Source organism: Amblyomma maculatum, chromosome 11, assembly GCF_055883805.1.
Source record: "Amblyomma maculatum isolate TAMU_Amacu chromosome 11, ASM5588380v1, whole genome shotgun sequence".
NCBI classification, from domain to species: Eukaryota; Metazoa; Arthropoda; class Arachnida; order Ixodida; family Ixodidae; genus Amblyomma; species Amblyomma maculatum.
Genome location: NC_139354.1, coordinates 15,929,151 through 15,954,317, shown reverse-complemented (window position 1 = coordinate 15,954,317; position 25,167 = coordinate 15,929,151). Strand labels below are relative to the sequence as shown.

General features: G+C 45.1%; 2 protein-coding genes across 6 annotated transcripts in view; both read right to left on the bottom strand.

Moving 5' to 3' along the window:
• LOC146172931 (uncharacterized) overlaps positions 1-14,821 on the bottom strand; it is a 44,141-nt gene extending 29,320 nt beyond the window's left edge. For 3 of the 4 annotated variants that reach the window (XM_084585564.1, XM_084585566.1, XM_084585567.1), the window contains exons 1-3: positions 14,705-14,821; positions 5,359-5,606; positions 1,618-1,722 (exon numbers count right to left, since the gene is read on the bottom strand). In XM_084585564.1, coding sequence (XP_084441690.1) covers positions 1,618-1,722; positions 5,359-5,592 — 339 coding nt within the window. In that variant the 5' untranslated portion in view covers positions 5,593-5,606; positions 14,705-14,821. Of the gene's footprint in view, positions 1-1,617; positions 1,723-5,358; positions 5,607-7,953; positions 7,992-14,704 lie in introns of all 4 variants that reach the window. The other variant, XM_084585565.1, reaches the window with a different exon arrangement.
• A 3,726-nt stretch (positions 14,822-18,547) lies between these two features.
• Positions 18,548-25,167, bottom strand: part of LOC146172930 (uncharacterized) — a 25,502-nt gene continuing 18,882 nt past the window's right edge. For both annotated transcript variants that reach the window (XM_084583388.1, XM_084583387.1), the window contains 4 exons: positions 23,800-23,847; positions 23,344-23,403; positions 21,299-21,355; positions 18,548-20,521 (listed from right to left, as the gene is read on the bottom strand). In XM_084583388.1, coding sequence (XP_084439514.1) covers positions 20,429-20,521; positions 21,299-21,355; positions 23,344-23,403; positions 23,800-23,847 — 258 coding nt within the window. In that variant the 3' untranslated portion in view covers positions 18,548-20,428. The remainder of the gene's footprint in view (positions 20,522-21,298; positions 21,356-23,343; positions 23,404-23,799; positions 23,848-25,167) is intronic.

The window sequence follows — 25,167 nt, the reverse complement described above, 5'->3', positions numbered from 1 at the left end:
TAAAATGAGTAGGCCATTTTACAGCAGTGGCAAACGAATACAGAGTTAGCAATTGTCAATGAAAAACAATAACGTTTCATATGCACTACAGGAAAACACCACTACTATAAAGTAAAAAATGGCATCGTGATATATGGAAAATCAGTTCAGTTCAGTCGTTCAGTCGTGTCCGACTCTTCGTGACCCTATGGACTATGGACCATATCACGCCACGCTTTCCGGTCTCTCACTATCTTCCTAACATCACATAACTTAATCTGCAGCGCCTCGAGGATGCCATCTAACCATCGCGTTCGCTGCCTACCCCTTCTCTGGTGACCCTCAACCTTTCCCAACATCAAACCTTTCTCCAGCGACTCCTCTCTTCTCATCAGGTGACCAAAGTAGCTGAGCTTTAACTTTAGAATTTGACCCTCCAATGAGCAGTCAGGGTTTATGGTCGACAATATCGACTTATTTGATCTTCTGGCCGTCCAAGGAACTCTTAAGAGTCTTCGCCAGCACCACAATTCAAACGCGCGCAATTCTTCGGCGGTCAGACTTTTTCACAGTCCAACTCTCGCATCCATACATCACAACTGGAAAGACCATAGCACGAGTTATACGGATCTTGGTTGGCAGACTAATGTCTCTGCTCTTTACTAGGCGGTCAAGGCTAGCCATGGCTCTCTTTCCCAGAAGCAGGCGTCTCCTAATTTCATGGCTGCAGTCTCTTTCCGGGGTAAATATGGAAATAAAATATGGAAATATGAAAATAAACTGCAGTAAAGACGACGACGACAAGCAGTGCTGGCATTGAGATAGTCGGGGACAGCCAAATTTTGTGTTACTTGCAGGCAAATATTTCAGTGTTCAAAGGGCCATTGAGGACAAACTACCGCTTTCTAGTTACATGTAGACCTGTTTTAAGAGAATGAAGCCTTTTTTTAGCCAGAAAAGAAGAAAGTACAAATTAAAAAAAAACGATATACAGGTGTCGAGCTCACTGGCTGATTTCACAACAGAAATGAGTTCGTTGACACCAATTTTCAAATGTGGATCCCAGATGCTAGGCAACACAGACACTGACTTTAAAATGGCGTCAACCCGTCCTTTTCGGTAAAGGTGTCCCGACAGAGACGGTATGGAGTGGTATGGGAGAGGGGAGTACTTGAAGAGGGGTGGAGTGCTGCAAAAATAAATGTTTGATAGGTACCTGTGTGTCATTGCTGTTTATAAAAGTAAATTAACAAAAATAGTGATGGGAGGTTTAGGTGCCAGCGGTGGGGGGACATTTAGGTATTCACTGTCTTATGAAACAACCCCTAGTCTGAGACTGAAAGATTGGTATGGCGGATTTTGTTGTAGCTTGGCCAATTTTTGAAATGGCGGTCATTAGGCCTCGCCTTCTTTTAGGAGTCACTTGACAGGAGGTCTTTAAATCGACGTTTGCGAAGATTTTTAGACGTTTGCGAAGTGTTCTCTCGTCTATAATTTCTTGTATTGCTGCTGGAGAAACGTCATCATGGCCATAAATAGCCATACAATAAATTTTCACTGAGGATTAGTATTTAGTGTACTTGTAAGAGAAGATTTGGTTGAAACAGACAGCAAGGACTGGCAATGAACATTTCGTACCTTGAGGGCATTGAAAGTGATCAGCACTGGCTTTCCTTTGATGATCTTGGGGCAGAAAATCTTCATAGCTTTGATTTTTTCCCGGACTGATCGATCTTCATTGAGCTTGAAATGTAAGGAGAGAACTATTAATAGATGCATGCATACTACTGGCAGGGTTATTGAAGAAGAAATTATTAGCAACTAATCAGAGCCGATCTGGAGTTCGTAGTTTGTCGCCGTCTTCCGCGGAGTAGAATATTATAATGCACAGAAGCAGAAATCAAATATCTAACTTGGAAAAGTAGACAGATGTGAATTCTGTTCGGAAGCTGCATGGTTTGGAAGCATAAAGCTTCAAGAATCGTCGTCTTTTTTTTGCTAAGACCATGTAAGCTACTGGTAGTATCAAGTCGGTGAAGATGAGTTATAGAAAAGTTGCAAAGCACATGAAACACATCTTCGAAGCATACGTGGGCCACGTTTATTTCAACACTGTCAAGACTGGTTTGGCTGCCAAAATTTTGATAGTTTTGCTTTTTTTTTCAAGAAAATTCTTATTAGTTACTGAAACAAAAGCTCGTCCTCAGACAAAGGCACACAAGAGTTTAGTCATCGTACCCTAACAGGTTTAACATACAGTAGTCCCGGCTGGATGCTACAAATTTCTGTTTCTTAGCTAGTGGGCAGCGCCCTGGGCCCGTGAAATAAAACTAGGGCCGTCGAGAGTTGCGTTGCGTGGACTGCTGTTTCAGCTTTACCAAAGTTGTTAAATAGCGTTGGCAAAGCATTGTTATCAGAGACAGATGGGCATTTTAAAATGGTGGGTCATCTTGAGAAACCTGAGGCGCATATCTCACACCTCGCTTAATGCTCACGCAAAGCCCCATCAGGAAGAGTGCTCCAGAGAAACGTGGATTATTTTCCTCTGAAGTTTGCCTTGATATGCTTGAATGCAGCATCGATGTCATATATGGATGCTTTTTATAGTGTGAGAGGTTCTTGAAATATCGTGAAAGAACTGCGTAGGTTCAACTATCCTGCAATGAAGTTTCTCTAGTATAGGCCGCTAGCCGCAACCACAGTCGATGGTGCCGCTGCGATCTTTCCACGCTTCTGTGCTTGGCAAGTTGTTTTTGTAACGAAACATTACCATTCGTGCAGACGCGTCTAGATATTAAAACTTCCTTTCGGAAAGGGCAACTGATGGGTCAGTGACACACGTGGGCTACTTCTTGTTAATATGGTGGTGCATACAAAAACAAGAAAACATTATCACTCATGCAGGCGCGTCTAGATATTAAAACTTCCTTTCGGGAAGGGCAACTGATGGGTCCGTGACACTCGTGGGGTACTTCTTGTTAATATGGTTCGGCGAGTCAGTGCCTGTGGTGTATAGTCTTTCTTGGCCTGTTTAGTGTGCGTCATTTCTTCCAAGAGGCGCAAGAGAGTGTTGCAGTTTTACACGAGGCTTGATCGGCAGCGGCAAGGGAAGGGAAGATCTGTTCGTTTAGACGCAGCCGCGGCAATGTGTTCTGCGACGCAGCCGTTAGGAGGTTCAGATGATACTGGCGCACGCGCAGTACGTAGCCTAAATAAATTATAGCAGTAGACTTTACGCTCTAAAAGATACGTAAAAAGCAGCTCGATGCAAATGCTTCACTCAGCTGTTGCTCAAAACGATATGCAGCTTGTGTATTCAAGCTGTTCCTTAGGCCCATAGCCCAAAAATTACTCCATAGCCTTCCACTACCAGCACCCATTTCTCTATTTACACTTTCACTCCCACCTTCTTCCCTTTACTTACGGCGCGGTTCAGGTCTCCACAGAACAAGTGTAAAAGATACTGCAGCTTTTCTTTCTTGCAAACCAATTTATTTATGCATTTTTGTAGTCGGTGCGATTTAACTTGAGCGGACTAGGCATCATTACAGCTGCGCCGGAAAATTCAGACTGAAACTACTTTTCTTACCAAAAAACCATAAACTGTCTATGAATGCAGACCCCTTCCTTAAACCTAACACTACTCGCCAAACACGAAATCACCATGCACAATCATTAACCCCTTACAGTGGTAGGATTAACACCTTTAAATGCTAATTTTTTTCCCACGCACCATTGAGGAGTGGAACAGGTGTCCGCCAGATCTTTTAACCAGAGCTGATTCTTTTGACTCAATGTTTTCATCACAGCATTTAATTTGAGAGCCATTTATTTCTACGTTTACTTTTTGTATTTTGCATCTGAGCCTTGTATTTATTGTTGTATTTTGTGTTACAACTTGTATTTAACATTTTTCAATTTTGCTAATCCTGTTCTTTTTGCATATATTATGTATTCGCCCCTCCTGCTTGGGCCTACTGTAGGCCTGCAGTATGTTCTAAATAAAAAAATAAATTAAACACAACTCTCACCCACCTTCACTTGCGTGCGATCAATGTGTTGGTTAAATATTTTGCATCTTTTTTTTTTTACATAGCTTCATTACATTTGGCTAGAACATAGGTGTTGCATAAACGCAGTGACGACTAAACTCATCATCATCATCAGCCTGACTATACCCACTGCAGGGCGAAGGCCTCTCCCATATTTCTCCACTTAACGACTAAACTCGCTCTACTGCAAAACAAAATAAAGCGAATTAGACCCGAATATACAGCGCTATAGCAAAACTGAAAGGGTGGAATGAGTATTTGTCTCCTCCTCAAGAGGTGTCTATCAGTCACCTTACTATAACTAACGCTTTCGGTGCCAAAAAGTGGAAATTGATGTCACGCAACCAAACAGCGGCTGATGGACACCTATTTATCGCGCAAGCTTGCGGTGAGCCAATGCATAAGGGTTTGCTACCTCTAGCCAAGCTATAAGTTACAAAATGGCGGGTGCGCGCTGGGCTCCCGGTAATGCTTTTTTAAGGTTCATAAATGTTTAACACGAGTAAATTTCTGCAGCGCTTCAGGATATAATTCGCGCATTAGGCAAGAAACTCATAGGGGTTAAAAGAGGAATTGTTTGACCCCTTAGTGTCAGATTGTTTCAATGCTAACCGTATTTTATGATATACATCTTAGTGTCCCAGTCTTTGTACTAGGTTTTATTATCCGAAGACTGCATTCAGCACTGGCCTCGAAGTGGAGAAGCGATGCCAGAAAGATACATAAACAATTCAAACATATATAAACCCTAGAGCAGAACTTCAAGTAAAGCTGCAGTTTACGAACAGAGCAAAAAGGACACTGGCGTTACAGAAAGTGATTCACATGGTACGGAATATTCTAGTTGAAAAATGCGATAGTGTGGCAGTTAAAAAAAGAATTCGAAATATTGCATTGAACAGACTCGGAACGTTTTCCGGAATCAGCGCATAACACACAGTCTTGTCAAAGCAAATGATCTAGCCCGTCTTCAAGTTCTAATTCTTGAAACTTAGAGATCAATACTTTTCCGTTTAATATAGCAGAACGTGTGGAGTATATTCCTATAAATTAAGGGGTTAACTGACAATGTGTTATGAAAAGTGACTATATATCAACCTGTAGAGCGCCTTTTGAGACCTCAATTGAGGCAATTAGTGGAACATTTGTCTTTGTACTCGCATAGAAAAATGACAGCACGTTGTTTTTCTTCCTATTATATTCCCCCGATTCTTGACAGGAATAGAGTATTTCGTGACAACTTCAATACCATAACTGCGTTAAAAGGTATCAAGTGAATAATAAAGATGAGCTGAAAACAAAAAAATGGGCGAAACTCGTTTCTCACTTGGGAGACGGGGAATCGCCGATTGCATTCAGGACACTGAAAATTTTCTCGGATGGTGCACATCTTCATGCAGGAAGTGCAGTAGCCATGACCCACTGGATCTCTGTGCAGCACGGCCGACACGTTGTCGCACTGCGCGCACGTTGCCTTTACCGGTAAATCATCGAAGAAGGTCACGGTCTGATCTTCGGGGATATCGGGCGCGAAACCCCGGAGCAGCACCTTGCTTGGCATGGTTGTGCACGTACCTGGACAAAAGAACGTACCTCTTTGAGGCAAGTGTCTTTGCGTCCATTCCAAGTGATAGAAATTGTCCGGAGCCCCCTATTACGGTGTCCCTTGTCGCCTGAGTTGTGCCGTGTCAAACCTCATATTCAAACATCACCGTAATCAGCCAATGTACACCAAGAAAAAGGCCCACCCAATATCCCTCCTGTTCACAGTATGCTGTGCCAGTGTGGTCTCCTTGTACCCGCTAGCTCCCTAATAAAATCGTCCACACGAGTTTAAGACATCTCCTGTAACGTTCCGCCATTCCAAAGAATTCCTTTACCCATCGGCTATCCATTACAGGCCGTATGTATGCCCTCTTATACTCGATTTCGACTAAGATTTTATTATCTTGTGTTTGTTCCTGCACCAACTCTATCTGTATCTTTACATCGAACCTATTATTTCTCTTTCGGTAGCTAGCTCCGTTGTCCTCAATTTGTATTCAGCTAAAGAGAAGTTAGCCTCCGCCTATGTGCTCCATAGGTGAGTATTGGTAATATACAATTGGTGTACACATTCTTATGAGGAATACGGCTAAGCTGCCATTCATAAACAGATATTCTACCCTATGCGCTCCATCCGCCAATTCATTCGTGAGGTCTGAATCCAAGGTCGTGACCTTCCCTATGATATATTCATTTACTACCCTTGTTTATTGGAATTTTAATATTTTGCCCTTGCGCATGATAGCTGTCTAGTCGCTATAGGCTGTGAGCTTTTTCACTTACTCTGGTCCCATATTGCCTGCATTACTACCGAGATTTAGATTGAGTCAAGTGCTTTTTCCGGTTACTCCCGTCAAACGTAGGACAATGTGGAAGAACAAAACAAAAAAAGGCAAGTGCTTTCTGCCTTGGTTTAGAGCGATCAGGTGGTGGCTTATCATGAACAGGCAATTAAAAGATCTTATTACCCATGCGAGACCCGGTTTACTGATAATCTGGTGAGAGCTCCTTGAAAAATGCACTCATTATGAAAAGGCCTGGTTCCCCTCATTCATATTTAATGTCCATTTGCAGTGAAAGCTCCAGGCCCATCAGGACGGGGATAATTTTGGCTCGCGAAAAAGTTGCCGGTTGAAACATAATAACATGGTAACCTGAAGGAACACCCGGAAGCAGTTACCGATGTAGGAAAAGCAGCGCTGCTAATCTTTGTTTTTATATCCTGATTCGTACAACACGCTGCTTTTGCAATAACAGGGATAGAAGGGCACGAGCTGCTGCCCATTTTAAAACGTTTCAAAACTATGTCGTAGTCATGGGGTCGCTGTCTGGCTGAAAAGTACCGGGTGTTTCAGGGAGCGCTTTCACATATTTTAAAGGAAATATAGCTTTAAATTTAACAATAATATTTTCCCAGAACATAAACATTCAGCGGCGGTGTACATATTTAGAGTAAGATTTTTCTAATCACATGGTCATTAACTAATTAATACTTCTGAATGGCCTCTTTAATTAGTACAGTTTGGTGGCTAGTGCTAAAGTAAAGTTTATAGCCCTGCACACAAAAATCGCAAGTCAGGGTTTTGAACGAACAAAACCAATTTTCAAAAGGCCTTCAGAGGGAGGGAATCAGGACGTTACCTACCCCCCCCCCCCCCCCACCCCCCCACCCCCGCAAATCCGAAAATAAGTGCGTGGACGCGAATGACGTTGGTTGGAAACGGCAAGTCCGCTATGACCTCTGATGGGACTATGGCCCTGAATTCGAACTGCCTCCTCTGCTGTGCCGTGTCATGTGTTTTGTTTTGCACAGTCAGTCTTAAAAGAGACACAAAGTATTTCAGTGTAAGGGAAAGGTGGAGTGGTCGTCCGGAGGCAAAGTGACCCTCGCCTGCAACTGCTACATTGAAGAAAGGGGTAGTAAAAGGAAAGAGTGCGAATGGAGGGTTATGTCACAGTACAATGAGTTGCCTGAGTTGGTTCGGGTTATAGAGAGGCCCACGCACGCATTGGATTGAATTTGTCTCGCTTAATCGACATAGATAGCACGCACGCACGCACGCACGCACGCACGCACGCACGCACGCACGCATGCACGCACGCACGCACGCACGCACGCACGCACAGTGTCAGAGAAGAGCTCTGCACACTCATATCGCGACACACACGTATGCGCACGCACGCCACGTACCGTTGCAAGAATACCTGAAAGCACGAAGACACATATGCTGACACAAATGCGTATGCATGTGTGTAGTACCACAACTGCAAACTGCGAGGGACGCCACAACACTGCGTACGGCTATGTCACCGACGGGAATTTATGCCAGTTTTACATAAAAACTTGGAAAGCTTTCATTGCACACCAGATACACACAAAAATAACTTGCGAAGTTAGCAATGACTCTCCCTTTCCTAGAGGAGAGGCAAAGAATGGCAGATAATTAGCTGGGCGAAAGAAGTAGTTGCTTTTGAAAGGTAGTAGATGACGTCGCCATCACCTCCCAGACAGCACTCACAACCGGCCCAATATTGGTATTGTGTTGGCAATGTACACCCATCCAATTTTTAACAGTATCACGAAAGCGTCGACCGTTCGCTTGATCAGAGTCCTATGACGGAACGAACCGGCAAACTCGCCGAGAGTTGCCGCGTGCGTACCAAGACCAAGCCACGGTGGCCTTTACTAGTTAGGCTGTTCCAGGAACGGCGCGCAGCCCCTGACCTTTTTATATGATCGTAATAATGCTGGAACACGTCCCCGATATTCAGGAGAAGCCACGTGCCGTCCAACTGCAACCAGCGTACTTAGTGTTTATCGAACGAACATTGCAATCGATCCTTCGTTCGCTCTTGTTTTGTATGGAGTTTGCGCATACGGCTGTGGCGCATGATTTTGATAAGTATAGAACGCAGATAGTGAGATTTGTTTAAGGAATGCTTACACTTCTACTATCAGCAGTCTCTTTTACCGTGTTCGCTGTGTGGTTAACGAAGGGTCGGGGGCTTCGTGCAGCTCCAGGAACAGTTTAGCAGATGACGGCCACCGTGGCCTGGTCTTCGTGCGCATGCGGCAACTCTCGGCGAGTTTGTCGGTTCGTTCCGTCATAGGGCGCTGATCAAGCGAACGGTCGATGCTCACGTGATGACGTTAAAAAAATGGAAGGGTGTGCTGGTCCTACATTGGTTACGGTGGCTAGAATGGGAGGTGAGAGCATTGGCCGGCGCGGAGTGCAGCAAGCGATCATGCTTGCAGCGGCGGCGCTGCTGTCGACACTTAGATCGCGCTCGGCTGGCTCGGCGGCTCGCTCCCGCTGCTCGCGCGCTCTGTGAGCGTGGTAGTTTTGCGTTGTTTGAGCGTCGAGGAGCATGTGTGACGCTTGCCCACCATAGGAACATAGAATGTTAATCGGCCGACGTGGGCAGTTAAAGATAACAAGCCTAGCATTACACGCAACCATACTCAATGCGCGAGTAACCCCGACGGGTAGGAGGCGCTCGCCAAAAACTTTTATTTTTAGCTATTTCTGCCTGTGAAAGAACGCATCAAGTTGTTGCCGAAAAAAGGCGCCGCATTTCTCTTGTCTGTGAGCCAGCGTTTCGTTCTCAAGCAGGAAAAAGCACACAGGGATCTTGCAGTTCCACACAAAATTTTATTGCAGGGACAGACAAGTATGTGGGCAAAGACAGCCGGTAAGGGCAAGCAAGTGATGCAGTCTAAATCAGAACACAAAAAATTAAAACAGCTTGCAAGGGACAACACAGCCTCAAGTAACACGCCTCAGCTTAAGGTGCCGCATTCTCTGCCTCTTTCCGTCTCTAGCCTTGTTCTCTGCTTGTACTAAAAAGTGTAGCCTTGTTAGTGCATAAAACTTCACAACATGGTTTGTTACTTCTGTGCTGCGTTTGTCGCAGCCAACTGTATTTAGCCTGTTCCTTGCTAAAGAAGAAATCAAATCCATCACGCTGTTGGCCTTCAACTTATTGATGCTGAAGCAATGTGTGAATGAATCCTCTAGCTTCACAATCAATTTCTGAAGCTCGTGAGATGGATAGAGCAACCCTCCCTTATCAACCTCTTGTGTGAGGCCAGCTTCCTTTGGAAAGTTACAGCCAGCTGGAAGGAGCAGTGCTCTAGAGCAGTCATGGCACTTTGTTTTGCTCATCATCTTCCGAGCAACATATCCTGCGACATAGTAGGATATCCGCGAGTCGCTCCTTATTGCAACAGTCGCCTCATGATCAGAAAGTAGGTCGCATGATGCAAGCACCTCATGCACTTCGTTGAGGCATCCAATATCCATCAGCTGATCAAGTTTTCCTTGAATGTTTCCTGGCCTTTCAGTGCTTGCCGAGAGCAGGCTCTTCATTAACGAGGGCGACACATTTCCATTTGGCGGGGCCTTCGCTAAACTACAAAACGACAAACAATTGACTGAAATCAAGAACTGTGACGGTGTAGGGTGGTCATTGTTGCCTGACATTTGCCTAAGGATACAGAATAAATTTTCTAAGCGATCCTGACTCAAACGAGAGGTCATTAGGTACTTGTAGTCGAGCTTTTCTGTGAGGTAATCAAGAAGGGATATTGTGCTTCTAAGCGTAACGCGAAGCCCTTGAGCTGTGCCTTGCGTAAGAAAGCCTACCTTTCCTATTTGTGTTTCCCAGGTGTCTATGTAGTCTAAGAAATCCTTCACCTCTGTGTGACTTTGGGAACCAATGAGCATAGCACCACGGCTGCTCCGAGATGTCATAGCTGCTATAAGCTTAGACATCCGCCTTACAAATGATGCTGTTGCTGCACTTGAACCAGCACCGCACACTCGTTCAATGTCATCTTGGTAAGTATAGAGCCCTCTCAGTACCTCGTCGCTAAATAGTGAAAAAGCAAAGTTGACCTTCATCTTCTCAAATCCATTCGGCTCAATGACTGCCCTAGTTACATGTGGCATGGCTTTTAGCCTCACAACATCCCTGTTGTCACATTTCCAGGCTTCTCTTACAACATCCATTCTAACGTATCCTTCCGGTGTGTGAAAGCCTTTGGACACAACAGAATTACGTACACATTTAACAAGATGCGGAAAGTCCGACAAAAAGTGTAAGCTTCTTTTGTCATCTGCAGGGTGCTTGACCTTGCAGTCTGTCTTCTTGGCGGTCCCTTCGATGCCGAAAGCACGCCACATGCTCCTGTTCCATGATGCAGCGTCTGTTGTAACAAAATCCACAAACAGGCCTGACTTTTCAGCTGCTAATGTGATGTCAACCACAATCTTTGAAAGAATTTCTGCTTTCACATTGCTATGTGAAGCAAAGGTGGCAAGGATCTGCTGGAACTTTCCAGAAAATGGCTGAAATAATACCACTAGACCATGGTCACAGGTCTCCTTGCTTTGGTCTGGAGAAGTATAGGCACCCAGATCAACGAAGCCCTCAATAAAACCACTGTTTGTCATCTTCAGGCTTTCTGAAAGCTTCATTTCATCGATCAGAATGCCCCCATGCCTCTCAAACTCATCCACGCTCTTCGTTTTTTCCGCGATTGCAGCAAACATATTCTCATTGAGGCCAAAAGAGCTCTTATAGCTCTTCATATACTTGTGCAGGCAACTCTTGCTAGGAAGTATCATCACCTTTTGCTTACGAATGTACTCGTATAGCTTGGGGCTCCTTATTTTCATTAGGATACACTCCAATACCCATTCTTGGCTATATGTCATCCCCTGAGTGCCTTTTCTTCTTGAAGCTTGAAAGCATGCTTGAACTTGCTGCCGCTGCTTTTCAGGCAGTTGAGAGAGGCTCTCCTCCAGCTTCCCCTCTGAAATAGAGGCATTTTCTTTTTTCATTGCTGTCATAATTGCTTTCAGCTTAGCAACCTTCGCCTTTTCGCGACGCAGCTTCACGCTGCACTTTACAAGTTTTTTTGATGTGTTGGAAACAGGAGCCGCCTTCGCCTTCCTCTTCTTATAGCAAGCTTGATTTACTAAAAGCTTCCGCAGGTACTTGCACTGAATGCATGGCTTTTCGCCTTGGGACACCCCTCGACAGCCTTTGCTGTGCAGCCTATTTCCGTGCATTTTGTAATTTACTCGGCTGCGACTTTGATGCTGTACAATCGGCGCCAAGCTCTGCTCAAATCCAGGACATACATTCATTTGATCAACCAACTGAAGCAGGCTTTGCACACCTTGAGGGTCAAACACATCGACTTGTTTCACCGCCGCGCCTTGCACGAACACGGCCCAGTGATAGTGTGTATCTTCCGCTGAGCACAACACTAGCTTTTTAAAGCACACGCTGTCACCAGCCTGAGAAAAAACACTGAATGCAAGTGACTTGGGCGCTTCCGCGACAATGTTCCTCGACCAGAATTCACTTGGAAGATTTTCGCCTGTTAACTTGTCCAGCTTTTCCCGGCTGCAGGCGTAATGAATCGCTCTGCCATCCGCTGCTGTGTCGTCGTCAGTTGCCACGGAGTCCTGGGTGCTGTCAGCCCCGAATGAAGCAACCTTGCATGGAGAGCCGTCGCTCCCTTTTATCCGTTTCCCGAGAACCTCGCCTCTCGATGTTCTTGACTTCCTCTTCTCGGGCAGCCTCTTCGAAAGATATGCCGGAGTGTTCGGAAACAGAGTGGGGACGGCGTCTTCAGACAGGCATGGCCGGCCGCGGGGAATCCTTACGGTCTCCCCATTTACAACGTGGATGTAGTCTCGTACGATGAACCTTTGCTCGAAGTGCAATTCACAGAGCACAGATGTTTTCTCCAGGGGTCTGTCTGCACGTGGTACCGCACGTTGCCACACTTTCAGCCTTTCTTCGTCGCTCGGGGCAGCAAAAGTGGAGACTTTCTTGCCTTTGTTTCTGGCGGAGACGTATCCTGACGCGCACCCGGGCGCAAAACAATGCGTTTGACGCTTGACACGTCTCTCCATTATACCCGTGTACTCAGGACATGTTAAAGTTACACTGGGTAAACGTAATCAGAAAACAAAAAAGATTGCTAGCAACGCGGCGAGAAAACGCACAACAGCACAGACGCGCATGCACCTGACAAACGTCCCCCAGCGAAAAGAGGCATCTAAGACACTACGCGCGCGCCACCTGTCAACAGCATGAATCACTACGACACATGCATGCATGCGCGGCCCGCTGCGAAACTCTCACCTCCCATTCTAGCCACCGTACATTGGTCCAGCGCACTGCCAACATCGAACCAATATTGGGTCGGTGGTATGTGCTGGTTGGGATACCAGAGGCACGCTTGTGAGGAAGAGCGTAATATACTACGCTGCCGGATTCCAGTAGCGACAAGAGTATAAAGCTCCGATTTAATCACGCCGCGCGAGCTTACGGCGCGTCTCATGGCGTGGGCAGCGAGTATAAATCGGGATCCGAAAGTCCGGAAAGGCTAGATTCTGATCTCATCCTCCCATCCTCATCCTCAACGCCTGCTACCCCATGAGAAGAGAGAGAGAGATCATGAAGTAGCGCTTTCGCTCTAGAACACGAAGGTACGTGCTTTTCGAAATGGGCGCCATATAGTCACGGAAACACGTTATCAGCGGAAGTCGCTGGTCCACCAAGCCTACTGCTCGTCTGATGCACTCCGTTTTGAACGAATCTGCAGTGGAAGCTAGCAAAAAGCGAAGGTGGCTTAAAAGCAGAAAAATGACAATGTTAGTAATGTGGAAATAATTCAATAAATGAAATTATGGTACAGTTAACCGACCTAAAACCATATCCAAGATAGAGGAAAAACAAAACGAGCATGATAGCAACTGCTACCACCCCGTTTCAAAGGGACGCTCTTATATTCTATCTATCCATGCATCTATGCAATGGAAGCGAAAAAAAAAAAAAAAACAGACAAAAAACGTCGGCATAGCGTGGTTTAAGCGCACGCTTATGAGTCGATATTAATCCAAAACTCTCCACTAAAGCGACCCTCACATCATACAACTCCTTTCTGGAAGTTAGACCCAAGAACAAAGCACATTTTAGTCAGTTACCGAACCAGGAGCGCTCTCTTATAGCGCGTTACTTAGCTGACGAAGCTACGGTGCCTGTTCTTGAAACGTGCACCCCAAGATATTACTATCAGGCGCCTCTGCAGACGTCGCGGAATACAACGCAGCTGACAATTTTTCGAGCGCAGAGGAAAGGACGCTTGGATAGAGCGCCAGAGCGCAGAACGGTTGCCAGCGGAAAAAATAATGTGAAGTCTAATCACAGATTGTTTTTTTGGGGTCCCATCATTTTGCTTCTGGCAGGGTATGAGCACAATATGACCTGTGAAAACCGCTACGTGAAATAAAATTTCGCATCTTTTTCCTGCCGGCCACAGCTCAAGCACTCTAAACTAACATGCTCACTACTGTACGGTTGCCAACGCACTATATCTGCCGCCCGCAGCAATCACTGATGAAATGCCTTTGCCAGGCAAGCCATAAACAGGCGGTGGATATAGATAATGCATCTGTGCTGAAATTATCTTTCCACTTCATGCACACTCTCTCTACGTGAGGCCCATAGTGTTTCGAATGTGATCAATGCGAGAAACACTAAAATTATGCCTCATAGTTCCGTTCCGAATACAGCTTTCGATAGAATCCGAATGTGTTCCGAAGACTACCGAGTGCATAAATCGGAAAGCCGACAGACGACAGAAGTCTGGCAGAGACCCTTAGATGTCATACTACTTACTCGAAAAGGAAAAAATAGACACGGTAGAGGAGGACGAGTCATGGGAAGCTGACCTGTACGCTAGCTTGATACAACAAGCACAACGTGATTTCACAAGGCTTAATGCATACACGATAGAAACGCAACAGATTAAATAGTTTCTGACACCGCGAAATCGTGCTTCAGTACCTCTAACAGCCGCGACGTTACAGCAAGCACCGCGATTAATGCTCATATCTCGGGTTATGCAGCCCAGTCTGCTGGGCGAAGCAGGTAAACAGTCGCGTCCTACAATGCCAGCAAGTGGACGTAAATACATAGTGTGTAGTGAGGAGCATTTGCTTAACTCGGTACTAACAAAGAGCTGCAATTCGAACAAGACAAGAAATCCTGAATCAAGTATGTCCATTCTGAACTTTTGAGTGAAGCAAGGAAACACGACGCACCTCAGTTCTGTTGAGCCGGAGCAGTGCGGTGCGTCTCACTGCGGAACCAGCCATGCCCGATACGAACCGTTGGCTCCCATAGCAACAAATGATAAGCGCCGAGTGGGTATTTTTTTTTTTTTTATTTCCGTCTACGCGCCCACTCGGCCGCGCTCGAAGCGAAAACAGAACGAACAGAAAGAGCGCGTATCAGTCCCCGCTCGCAAGGCGACTGCCACGCAACGGATCTTGCAACCTGAAACTACGCTATGCATTTGCGAATATTTTCGTTGTTCGTGAGATAAGGGCAGCTCAAAAAGGAATTTTAGAGTATTCGTAAGGTAAAGTCTTGAGCAAAAGTATCATACAATACTAAACCGGTGGCGAAGCCCGAGAAAACTACATTCCAACATTATCTAGCAAAAGCTATCTAAGATGGAGACAATAGTGGCGGAGCCCCATTTTATCCACATGCAAGTGGCGCTATCGGTGTCCTTAACGCTGTCACTAGATGGCATTTTGGTGTTGTTTTCCCGAGCTCTGTCACTGGCTGAGTGTTGTACGCCACTTTTGCTCACAGCATGCAACCCTGAGCCAGGACTACACGTTCGGTTAGAAGGAATTTCAAAGTGGCAAGAGGGCGCTATTCGTATGCTCGGTTCGCAGTATTTTGGGACTCTATTAGCGTTGTTGCCAAATCATAGTCACTCATTAAGTGTTCAGATTCAAAAGTAGCGACACAGCCTCGCAGTGTTACTCCTAGAGGTTTGCGACAACTTGGTGAAATGTGAAACATACAATGTTAAATAAATATAGCGTTAAATAAAGGAACGCCCTTGTAATTAAGTTTGCACTAAACAAGAAGATAGTATTTGGAGAAGACGGTGCGAATTTTGACCTACACCCTACACCTGAAAACAGCGAACTGTTGCGGCTCTTAAAAAAGTCTAAAAGAATGTTTTTATGTGATAGTTAAGGAAAGCCATGAAGGCGAAAACGGTTCAGAATCGACAACTTCGGCGGCGTCTGTGCCGCCAACGCACAGACGCATGTAAACGTACGTTAAAGATCTCCAGGTGGTCGAAATTACTCCGTAGCCCTCCACTACGGCTCCTCTTTCTTTATTTCCACTTTCACTCCCACCTTCCTCCCTTCCCTTAAGGGCGCGTTGAGGTGTCCGCAGAGAACAAGTGAGACAGTTACCGTGCCTTTCCCTTCCTATAAATCAATCAATCAGGCAGCGGAGGGGGCTCAGCTACAGAGCCATTAGCAAGCCCGTGCATTTTCTTTTCCTTCTTCCTACAGTCGCAACAACGAACCAAACTAAAGCAAGAAACTGGTGCTCTAACTACGCCTTTCTAATTTCTCTTCAGACGAGTCACTCGGATTGCTCTTTTATGTTCTTCCTGAAAGGTTTTTCAAAAAAGTATGCGTTTTGATCATCATTGGGAACAAAAGTTGTCTTTCCTCTCTCAAACAAAGTTCTGTAGATATGATAAAGTAGTCAGTTTTGATGAAGGTGATGAAGGATACGCTAGACATTAATGTTGAACCAGAACATGTATGCAGTCTTCCCAACGTGACTTCTAGCTTTATTGTTGAAGGAGATGGTACATCAATAGCTGTCATTCAACATAAGTTGTCATCGCTTTAGTGTTCCGCTCTGCGGGGAGTCATGTATTTAGTATATTTTGTATAGGAGGAGAGTAAGAGGCGTCCAGAAACGAGGCCCGCGGTCATCCAATTTTATTTGTCACTCCTTTAGTGTTCCGCTCTGTGGGGAGCCATGTATTTAGTCTATTTTGTATAAGTACCTTTAGGGGAGAGAAAGAGGCGTCCCGAAACGAGGCCCGCGGTCACCCAATATTAGTTGTCACCCCTTTAGTGTTCCGCTCTGTGGGGAGTCATGCATTTAGTCTATTTTGTATAAGTACCTTTAGGAGGAGAGAAAGAGGCGTCCCGAAACGATGCCCGCTGTCACCCAATATTAGTTGTCACCCCTTTAGTGTTCCGCTCTGTGGGGAGTCATGTATTTAGTCTATTTTGTTTAAGTACCTTTAGGAGGAGAGAAAGAGGCGTCGGAAGGAGGGGATAAGTGATACTGGAAGGCTCCTGATTCAGACTACTTTTAGATGTTCAATACCGCTTACGTCAGGTTGATTGCCTCTTCACAACTACTGACCAGGAGCGGGGGTACTACTGAAATGGCATTCATTTCTTGTCATATAAAATATTCGATACTAGGAGCTGGGTGCTTGCGTTCTCAGCGTTTCCTACCCTAAAAATACTTTCACCGGAATGCTGATAAGTGATACTGGAAGGCTCCTCATTCAGACTACTTTTAGATGTTCAATACCGCTTACGTCATGTTGATTGCCTCTTCACAACTACTGACCAGGAGCGGGGGTAGTACTGAAATGGCATTCATTTCTTGTCATATAAAATATTCGATACTAAACTCGGGGACACTTCTTCTTGGCAATGGGCGCAAAGGTAGGGAGGCAGGGTCTTTAAACGTGTCGCTCCGCCATGTAGTCCGACCGCGCGGCTTTCGGCCTACATAGACGTTGCAGATCATTTCTTTCGTTTGCTTCGACAGCCAGCGTCTCTTGAACTTGACTCTAATCTTGCCTGGTGAAAACGCTTCAAGTCGTTGCGGTGTGAACGAACCAGAACCGGAACGACCCGAACAGGCGGCAGTCGCCATCTTGTCTGCAAAGTCGGGGCGTCTCTAAAACTCGCGACAGACATAACGGAAGAAAACCAGGTGGAACCACGACAAGTGTTTTAGGCATAGCAGCTTCATTTCGGAAAATCAGTTCTGGTATAAACAATATACCGTAAATAACTAGCGCTATGATTTCAATTTGTTTTTGCAGAAACTACTCATGTAACTAGGGACTATATTCAGCTGCGTAGGAAGATGGTGCGTTTTGGCTCTGTAGCTTTGGCTTCATAGCCAAGAAAAAGTGTCCCCGAGTATAGGAGCTGGGTGCTTGCGTTCTCAGCGTTTCCTACCCTAAAAATACTTTCACCGGAATGCGGGTTTGGTTTGGTTTGGGGGGTTTAACGTCACAAAGCGACTCAGGCTATGAGAGACGCCTTAGTGGAGGACTCCGGAAATTTCGCCCACCTGGGGTTCTTTAACGTGCACTGACATCGCACAGCACACGGGCGCCCCGCCGGGCTGGTGCAGTGGTAAGACGCCCGACTACTGTGCCGGAGTACCCGGGTTCGAACCCGACCTCGGCGGCTGCGTTTCGATGGAGGCGAAACGAAGAGGCGTCCGTGTCCTGTGCGATGTCAGCGCACGTTAAAGATCCCCAGGTGGTCGAAATTACTCCGTAGCCCTCCACTACGACTCCTCTTTCTCTCTTTCCACTTTCACTCCCACCTTCCTCCCTTCCCTTGCGGCGCAGTTGAGGTGTCCACAGAATACAAGTGAGACAGTTACAGCTCCTTTCCCTTCCTATAAATCAATCACAGCACATGGGCGCCTTGTTTTTCGCCTCCATCGAAAAACGGCCGCCGAGGCAGTCCTTGGGCACAATAGTCGAGCGCCGTAACCACTGCGTTACCTCGGCGGGTTTTCACTGGAATGCGTTTCGAACTTTATTTACTTTTCCCAAAGTGCAAAAAAATCTCAGCAAGCGCAGCAGGAACGAAAAATAGATCACGGCCGCCAGCCAATATAGCAATCGGAGAGAGAAATTATTTACTGTTATCTTCCTCCCTGACCAACTAAACCCCCCCCCCCCCTCTCCCTTCCCTCCAGAAAAAAAAATAATGAAAGGAACCCCAATTGCAAAAACTAGTCAAAATGAAAAAGTACTTTTCGAGGAAGTGAACAGTGATTGTCACCAATGAAATTACAGGCGAATGTTTTATTTCAATTTGACGCGTTGATGAAGTGGAGATTAATAACACACTATTTTTTTTTTTTGCATTGAAGAGAATGGAGTATATTGTAGAAGACAGGATAACGGGACACCACCGACGGGGTCCAAACGCGCGATGAGGTTTGCTATTCTCCATCACAGCACTGCTAAAGAGAGTCAAGGTTACGTACGGCACATGCAACCTAAAATTCACTACATCGCAGCAGCTTAGGCGGCCGCCACCACCTTAGCTCGATCAGTAGGGTACCGTACGCGACACCCGGAAGCCGCTATTGCGGCCTTATCGGCAGTACTCGCGTCCATTAGTGCTACTTCCTTATAAATTATCTTACACAGAAACATGAGCCACAAACTACGCAGTAATGAACACCGCACATTAAAAATTCATTATGATAGCCTAATTTTCAGGGAATTTTGAGTTTTCATAAGTATGCTAAAATGAGTCCCTAATTTCTCTACTGTCATCCGCTAGAGAGAGAAATAACATTTATTGCACCCGTTAAAAGGTTGGTGAGGATCCGAGGCGAAGCTCTGTCCCAACCATGTCCTCCCCCTCAGCCGTCGACCTGGATCCCTTGGACCTGAGCAGCGGCCAGAGCAAGACGGATGACTTCTCGTTGCCCTTTTTCGTCCTGCTTGAGAAGTAGTGCCTCCCAGGACTCATCTGTTCGGTCAGGTTTTCCAAATCTAGGACACGTCCATATCATATGGATCATGTCCGCTATGCCATCGCAACGTTTGCACCTGGGGATAAAAATTTCCGGGTGCCACTTGCTGTAAAGCTGGGGGTTCGGAAATACTGCAGCCTGTAGCTTACGCCACATAACCCCCTCGCTTTTGGTGAGTTGCTTACACGATTTTGGTAGTACTGATCTGCCTAATTTGTAATGATTTAGGATATCTTGGTAGGTGTTAAGGTCATCGTCGAACTGTAGGGGCTCCTCATCGCGCAAGGGGTACGGGGTTGCGCATAAGTCGTCACTGGGATCCCGGAATGTAGCTAATCCTCGGGCCAGTACGTGCGCTTTCTCGTTCCCCCTCAACCCCTGGTGCGCCGGTGTCCAAATGAGCGCGACCTGCTCTGCCGGTGGTGGACCACTGGCCAACACTCTTGCTGCTATGGCCGAAATGCGGCCCGCGTCAAAGTTTCTAATCGCTGATTTGGAGTCTGTAACTATAATTTTGACCTGTTGTTGTGTTAGAGCTAGCGCGATGGCCACCTCTTCCGCCTCCTTTGTGGTCGAATTTCGGGTGCTGCAGCAAACTACCGAGCCCCAGTCTTCTCTAGTTGCTACTGAAACATGTCCCCTACCGTTCGCGCTAAAAACAAAAATACGAGTTTCGAGGCAAATCAAGAAGCCAGGAAAATAACGTGCTACAGAACTAGCAGTTTAAACAATGGGCAAAACAAGCGCACCTGACACTTGCGAACATTGCAGTTATTTTAACAGCCTGCCGTTCCTAAAATAATGAAGTCAAACGCACGAAAGGTGACATCGGTTTGTGAGCATCGACCGGATAAAACGTGACTAATCTCTGCAAAATTAAAATACTCTACTGATGTGGTTTGAACGTATTATCTTTCTACAGATAGCCAGTTTGCTTCTAAGCCAGATAGTGAGACACCGGGGCACCTCTTAACCTTTAAATGTCTGTGTTGTAACAACCCTTGTCTTGACCATTAAAGAACCCTTGATATTCCGGGGAGATGTGACGAATCCTTTACACGACTTGGAAATAACCATGCGCCAGGTTGTACTTTTGGTAAAGATACTTCCAGGTGCGTCATGGCCGTGTAAAAAAGATTCTTGCTATAACGGCGGCATTCCGTGACGGTTTTCTCTCTTCACTGGTTTTCAGGGTTTAGACTCTCTTGTTCTCCACTTGGGAAGAAACTGTTCACAAGGTTTCGTAACTCTCGTTGGAAACCCAGCGTGACCTGGAAATGCAAAAGTGGTAAGTGAAAATTCTGCGATGCAAGATAGAGACTAATATGTAATATTTTTTTAACAAAAATGTAAAATAAAATCACGAGCACGTGGAAGCCTCAAAGCATATACATAGCACAAATGGCTAGAGAATGTGACGTATTTTGTTCAATAGTGAGAAAAAATAACTGAGTGAACATGGAAACGCACTAGGGCTTCATATAAAACTTAAGCAGAGCCTGGAATCATGCTCAACATCTCAAAAGCGGTTTGTACTTGGCATCTTGAGTAGTTACATGGTATACTTTTGGACGCGCTATACGATCATCCGCCATCGTGAGATATACTAGTGCTCGGCATTAAAATGGGAGTATTGTCATTGAACTGACACAAACTGTTTTTCTGTCTCACCTGTAGTTTAGGAGGAATGAGCGAAAAAAAATGAATAGTGAGATGAATATTCTTCATTCATATTATTCAAACAGTCCTTTGTGTTTGTGCGTTTTTTTGCGAGTGCGGGTCACTTTCGTTTCTTATTCGTCAGCACGTTCTTCGACACGTGTCAGGGGTTGCCACAAGACCCCAAAACTTTTCGCGTGGGCCACACGGACATTTTGAATAATTCACATCATAGTGACTGTACCTTTATGGCCTCATCACTGACTAGGCCAATCATATTTATTCTCTCACGGGGGTAGGGGGATCGGGTTGTTATGCGATAGCAACCCTCTGGGTATCGTATAGAAATAGTTTAATAAGTTTGAAGAATTGAATTGTGCTCACTATACCTGACTGATGTCTGAAGACATTTGATCGATGCCTCCTCTTAGTCTGTCGCACTCCTCCTGCAAAAAACAAAATTTATAGCTGTGTGCAGGCCTCGTAGGAAAAGTTGTCTTCACTGCTTCTTGAAGGCTCCGCCGCGGTGGCTCAGTAGCTAGAGTGCTCGACAGTTGATCCCAAGGATACGGGATCAAATCCCTGCAGCGGCAGCCGGTTTTAAATGGCGGTAAAAAGCGATGGCGCCTGAGTACTGTGCGACGTGAGCGCAGGCGAACTGAAGGACGGGAACTAGAACTGTATCGACGTTTGTTTGTAGCTTTTCGGGTTTCAAAGCCCAAAGTGACCCAGGACACGGGGAGGGCTCGTTAACATGTACATTACAGGGGCGCCTTGCTTTTCGATTGAATCTTAAAGTGGGCACGTCGGTCGGAATTTAGCCTGTGTCCTTGGGATCCGCAATCGAGTGCCATAACCAATAAGCCTCCGCGGCACGACAGTTATGCTGCCGTGTTACGAACCATTTTCCGAAGGGTGTCACTCTGTTTAAAGACAGATGTTCTAGAAAGCCACACCATTAGACGGGAGACCTCCTAACCTCTGAGAACCACAACAGTTCACATGATTGCAAGTGACGTTGGTTTGCAGGCTTTCTCAGGTGCAAGAGGGACACAAAGAGAGAGTGAAAACTTATAAGATGACGAAATATGCCAAAAAGTGCAAGTATGAATAAGTTACCTAATATGTCGCCGGGGCGCATCAAAAGCTACACTCCTTTCTACATAACGTACAAAGCAGCCGTGCGTAACATTAAATGTAAGAGATAAGTTTGAAATAATAGAAACCGGAAATCTGCGCAAGCTTCTACAAGAACACGTGTAAGTGGCGAATTACATCTTTGAAGGCACCGCTTAGGAAAGCTTCCCAAGGACACGAACATTCTATTTTTAAACACATCAGGGCCAGTTGTGTTTGACCGTTGGTTGCCTTTGGAATACATGGATGAGTAAGAGGTGCACAGAGTAACCTTGACCAGGTGCGAACTCGTATCTCGTTTGGTAGAGCGCTCACTTTGTTGAAGCGATCTTTTGGATGAATAAAAAAGTATGTCGAAGGTTTTGCATAGCTAAAGTTAGCATACTACATAGGGGTTAAATAGGTCATCTAGCTATTTTTGATGACAAAGAAACTAAATAAGGTATGTTGCTGTTGGTTTAAGTGATATGCATTCCATTCTTAAACGTGAAGGACATTTTGGTTACTGCTATTTTCTTCCCCGCTGCTCAGTGTGGATTGTTGCTTAGTTTCACTTAGGGTGAGAGCCATGAGGAAAAATAAAATAAGACTTGAAAGAAGGACGTAGTTGCTTACTTTATAAGATTACTGATAGGTATCCTGAATCTAAGATGTCTAGAAAAGCTGCACAGGCGGGGAATTTTCAGCGCCATGCTATTTTGCAATGAGCTAGGAGCGCAGAGTCAATCAGAATGTAACAAATTAAACAGAGGGAAGAATGATCATAAAAAAAATACCTCCTGAGAAGAGGCCAATAATTAAACATCGAAAAGAACGAAATGGCTTAGGAGGGTAAGACATATTAACTGATATCACAACAGGAACAAAAGTTAAGACAATTAGTTTTGTCTTGATAGCTTGCGTTCGTTTGAGTCCTCTACTTTTTAGCTACGAGAAACTACGGCGCAGTGACTCGGAACTTTTTGGTTTTTCCTATTTTAATCTGTTTCATAAGTGATACTTTTATTTATCTTTCTTGTTTTTTATTTTTAATTGATTTTGTTTTTAGGGTTATGAAACTTATTTTTAATCGTCGGTAGAGAATTATGACTTTAGTATCAACCACTAATCACCCATCGCATTCCACGCTCTATTGCCTAGCACTTATTGATCAACTGTACGCCTCTATTTTTCCTGCCACGTTTCGAACACTGCCGGCAGCTCGCGACAATACCAGAGCCAGAACTTGGTCATACGACGTTGACTCATTCACCAAATGAGTTGTGTACGCTTCGCGCAATACTTTGGTTTTGCTTACCTGGAATTCGTCAAGCGTAGAAGCAATTCGCTCGGTCAAATTCGAGATGGCTAGTTGAGCCTGCACAAATACACCATGGCAGAGTTAATTCTTCTCCCAGAAGTATTTCAACTACGCATCTTATAAAACTGGGAAAAAACCCTGGCGCTTGTTTGTTGTCCCTTTGCCTCTCTCTTTTGTGTGTGTGAAATTTTTTGCGCCAGGGTTTTTTCCCAGTTTTAAAAGATGTTAGACCAACTAGCCCGGCAACATGCTTTATTAAGGTACACATTTATTTTCGCTTTTCCCCTTGTCAAAACGTGCGCAAAGGACCAGCAGGCTATTCTGGGCAATATAAATAGTCGCCTGAAGTGTCAAGCCTGAAATCCTTTTTAAGTCGGCCACGCATCAAAACAAACAGTAAAACACATAGAATACTTAGCTAGAATAATGAAGTGAGGTTTTGAGTGCGCTTACCACTTGGTGTCGGTTTTGTTCCTCTTCCTTCATGGCCGACAGAATTTCCTGAAAGGACGTGTGGGATAAGGATCACGGTAATCATCAACATGATCATCAACTTAACTATATGCACTGCAAGACAAAAGCGTCTCTCACTAACGTCCCTTTTCTACACCAGTTTCAATCACATTATCCTTGCTAACGCTCACAGTGCAGCTCTATTCTTCCTGAAAGCGGAAATTTTACAATGCAAGCAGTGCTGCTAGACATACATGCATAGGATTTGCATACATGCATCAGAAAGAACTGTTGTAGAAGTCTGGTACGGGATCGTTGATTCATCAAAAATGTATTAGAGTGCGATGCTTCGCCACAGCTTTTCCGACTGCTTGGTAATTCGGAAGCAGCTCTATACGTCACGATTATACAGTAGATTGTTTATTATGTGTATGGAAGACAGAAAATGAAAAATACATACTGCATATTGCTTGATTCAAACTGTAGCACTGCGTGCTTATACTAGAAATCAGAGGTGTGTACCCAATTGCTATTCTCCAACGCAGTGGTCATAAGACAGGCCGGAGAGCACTGACGTATTCGGTGTCTGAAATTTGCAAGTTCTTCGACGTACATTAATGGAGGTGTCTTCGCTATTTCTTTCAACTAGTGTCCAGTAGAAAGCCAAAATACAAGATGAAAAGTCTGTCCTAATATTAGCAACTCAAAGGAGTGAACGAAACAACAACAACAACAGGAACAACAGCAACAGTAACAACAGCAACAGTAACAACAACAACAGCTACAACAACACCACCACCACCACCAACAACACCAAGAATAACAACAGCAACAACAACAGCAACAGCAGCAATAGCAACAGCAACAACAACCACAAGGAAATTGAGAATTCACCCCCTGTAACCTGCATAGGCGAGAGATAGGATAGATTCTGCATGGGATAGATTCTCTGTGAGATGAGTTCAGCTTAAGACTCCGAGTACCTAATTGAGATCAGGTATGCGCAGGGTATCACTTTCAGTTAAGCGCGAACAGATGTGAAGATTGGAAGACCACCCATGCATCAAGCAAAATGCAATTAAGGTAAAGATAGTTCTATGCTGCTTAAAATACTGTCGAGCAATCATTTTTTTTTTTGGTTTTGCAGGAAGATTATAGCTTAGGCGTATTTAGGAGCGCGCCGAGGAGGTTGCGCCTTCTTGGGTAATTGCATTTGTGGCTATGAAAAAGATGGAGGCAGCGTTGATTTATTTCTACGCAAGAAAAAAGACAGAAAAAGCACAAGCTCTCGTTTGAAATTTACACTATACTTAGTACACAATGCCAAATGGCCAGATGGGCGCACACGATGACCCCTTGGGGAGTGCT